This window comes from Medicago truncatula, chromosome 2 (genome assembly GCF_003473485.1).
Source record: "Medicago truncatula cultivar Jemalong A17 chromosome 2, MtrunA17r5.0-ANR, whole genome shotgun sequence".
NCBI classification, from domain to species: Eukaryota; Viridiplantae; Streptophyta; class Magnoliopsida; order Fabales; family Fabaceae; genus Medicago; species Medicago truncatula.
The window spans coordinates 13,646,487-13,649,858 of NC_053043.1; the positions used below are offsets into that span (position 1 = coordinate 13,646,487).

The 3,372-nt window shown below is 32.2% G+C and overlaps 1 protein-coding gene across 1 annotated transcript; it reads left to right on the forward strand.

Moving 5' to 3' along the window:
- Positions 1-1,854: 1,854 nt before the first annotated feature.
- Positions 1,855-2,550, forward strand: LOC11410249 (histone H3.2). Its single transcript, XM_003594792.4, has one exon. It carries the CDS (start codon positions 1,950-1,952, stop codon positions 2,358-2,360), a length of 411 nt encoding a protein of 136 aa, XP_003594840.2. The 5' UTR covers positions 1,855-1,949; the 3' UTR covers positions 2,361-2,550.
- The last annotated feature ends 822 nt before the right edge of the window (positions 2,551-3,372 follow it).

Here is a 3,372-nt window from a genome sequence, read left to right on the forward strand (position 1 = left end):
ATTAATTTTTATATATTTTCCTTTTTCATATCCTTAACCAGTACCCAGGGCACCTGTTAGCATTTCTCTAAAAAAAAATTAGGAAAACATCTTTGATATATGTCCACCACCAAACCTGAAACGTATCCCTAATTTGAGTATGTCATTTATATTATACTCGAAATTAATTTAACATGCTTGCCAACCTTAAACTACGAATCAAAAAAGGAAACCACACGTAGTAAATACTATTGTTCCCACTCATACAGTCTTCAATTTTATGAAAATAATTTTCCACATGCAAACCCTTAATTCCTATGTCAACCTTATATTACTATTTATCTTCCTTCTATTTGATTGATTAATAAACCAGTCAACCTTAAACTACAACAATAAATGGAATCCACACATAGTGAAAATTTAATAATATGGTTCGCCCCACATAGTTTCAATTTTTGTAAAACTAATATTCCGAATTTAATCCATTCACTTCACATTTAAGGTAAACATTAGTTCCATAAATTAGAACAATTTTGTAACCAATTCATTCCATGCAATCACAAAAAATAAAAGAAAATCTCATTGATATAATATAAGCTATGGCAAAATTCATCTCTGCTTCAATTGTTTTGGTTCTTCTTGTTGTGACAACTATGATCAATGGAGCCTATAGTGCTGAAGTAGAGGTTGATGGGCCGTTTCCGCCTGAATTGCAGAAATTATGTGATGATTGGTTTTGGAAGTGTAACGATGATCCTCATTCTGTCTACTGTCACTGGTACAACAAAAGGTTTTGCTCTACCGGACCTGTTAGTTGTGATTATCCTCCTAAACCTGAAAGTACTCTTCCATGATCATTGTTAGTGAACATGGCTGGTGTGTCTTTATATCTATAATAATGTTGTGTGAATGTGTGAGTATTATAATATCAAAACTATAGAGCTAAATTAACTTTATGAGAGGCTTGTTTGGACTTTGGGTATGTACATCTGCTCCAGATATGTAGTTTTACTTTTATGCTATACATAAACTATTTGTATTACAGTGTCATGTTATAAATTACTATATGAAATATTGGAATAAATTGGTTTACTTTCATGTGTAGGGATAATCTGAATATATATTGTGTCTTATCTTTGTTTTAGTTTATATTGTCAAATTTCTTATTTTTTACCAATATCAACACCAAACTATATACCATCGTTATGCAAAGATAAATAGTCAACTAATCACTAACTACTTTTTGAACAAAATTATCCTTTTCAACTCAATTTTTTTTTCAAATTTAAATCCAAATATATGTTTAAATTAAAGGAAATTTGAAAACTAATTATTTTAATCAAACATACCAATTTACCCTTAACAATCTAATATTTTTCTTTTCAAATTTAAATTAAAAAACCCAAATTGAACTAAATTAAATCAACTATTTTACAATAAATACGATTATATGCCTAAAAAAAAAATATGATTATATATATTAACAATGAAAAACAATAAAAAAAATACGGATAGACGTATAATTGCTCTCCCAGAGACCATAGTATAAAAGAATTAAAACAATGAGAGAAAAAATAAGTGTGGATTTTTTTATTCAAAGACCATTTTTCATGTATTAAAAAAAACAATTTCTCATAATTCATAAACTAACAAATAAAAAGGTTGGAGGACAGCACCTAATGAGAAAAAATAAATGAAAACATCCTATTGGTCATTTTCTTGTGCCACGGATCGCAATCCTCGTATTGATCATTTAAACACTCACCACCGTCGATAACTATTCTCATCAACGGCCACCATTCTCCCAATTTCATCATCTCAAATTTTTCACATTTCCCTCTCATTCCTCATTCTATTCTATATATTCCCCCAAACCATTCTTTCCCTCTCATCACATCTCAATTTTCCTTCCTCTCTCAATTCACAAACAAACCCTAATTTTCTTTCTCTCCACTTTCCCTCTCTTCAAAATGGCACGTACCAAACAAACAGCCCGCAAATCCACCGGCGGAAAAGCACCACGCAAACAACTCGCCACAAAAGCCGCTCGGAAATCCGCTCCGGCCACCGGAGGAGTGAAGAAGCCACATCGTTTCCGTCCTGGAACCGTCGCTCTTCGTGAAATCCGCAAGTATCAGAAGAGCACCGAGCTTCTCATAAGGAAGCTTCCATTCCAAAGATTGGTTCGAGAAATTGCTCAGGATTTCAAAACGGATCTCCGTTTTCAAAGCAGTGCTGTTTCTGCTCTTCAAGAAGCTGCTGAAGCTTATCTTGTTGGTTTGTTTGAGGATACGAATCTTTGTGCTATTCATGCTAAGAGGGTTACTATTATGCCTAAGGATATTCAACTTGCGAGAAGAATCAGAGGCGAAAGGGCTTAGATTTAGGGTTTAGATGAGATTAGCAGGATCTATAATTAGGGTTGTGTTCTTAGGTTTGATGTATCTTTTGTGACTTTAGTCTGATTTTCAATGTGTTTGTTAAGAAATTTAATCTAATGGCTTTTTTATGATGATGAATCTTGAATGTTATTGGGTTCTTTTATAAATGCTATGTTAATTTTAAAGCTGATTTTGTGGTACAATTTTTAATACCTAATTATAAAGTTCGTTTGACTTAGAATTTTGTATTTGACATTAATTTAATTAAAAATATGGTTACTGTTTTATCTTTTGTTTTGTTGTTCTATTAACAATTTGTTCTTAGTGTATGCCAATTGGTTGAACTGTGGCAATTTTTTGAATTGTCTCCAATTTTGAACTGTTGATTGTAGATACACACACAAACATGCATAGTTACATTCAATTAGTCATTTTCTCAAATTATTTCTGTCTCTGATGTGTCCATGTTGTTTCTGTCATCGATGTGTCTGTCTAAGCTTTTCAAGGTCTTTGATTCTCCCCCAGTGTCAATTTCTGGGTTAGTTTTGCTTCTTCAGAAAGAAAAAAAAAAGTGGCTAGTTATATTATTCTAATCCATGTAGATTTTATTACTTTGAAAGATTAGTGGGATACGCCAACCTGATAACAATCATTCCAATTCTTATACGCAAGTTTGCAATATTCTAATTCCAGTTTAGGGTGTCTTAATTGGATTGTCTATAATGTTAGTTTGTAATTTGTAGCATTATGTCAAATTGTAGTTTGCAAACTAGTCAGCATACTAGTTCTGAACTGAAAAAAAGTGGTAGTGGCATCGGCAACAATGTCAAGAGCATATTCCTGTTTGCACGTGTCCACTGTGTTGTTCTTGTCTGTCTATGTGCGATTCTAGTTTCTTTATGTAGTAAGATTATGTGATGAAATTCCTGGCTGGTTTGAATAATGAGTTTGATACTGTTAAAGTTAAGATCCTTCTTATGAAATTCCAGTGCAATTCTATACAAAACCTATT

Bases quoted from the DNA above. Each gene is read 5' to 3' on its own strand.
- LOC11410249 (XM_003594792.4), top strand. From the start codon at position 1,950: ATGGCACGTACCAAACAAACAGCCCGCAAATCCACCGGCGGAAAAGCA.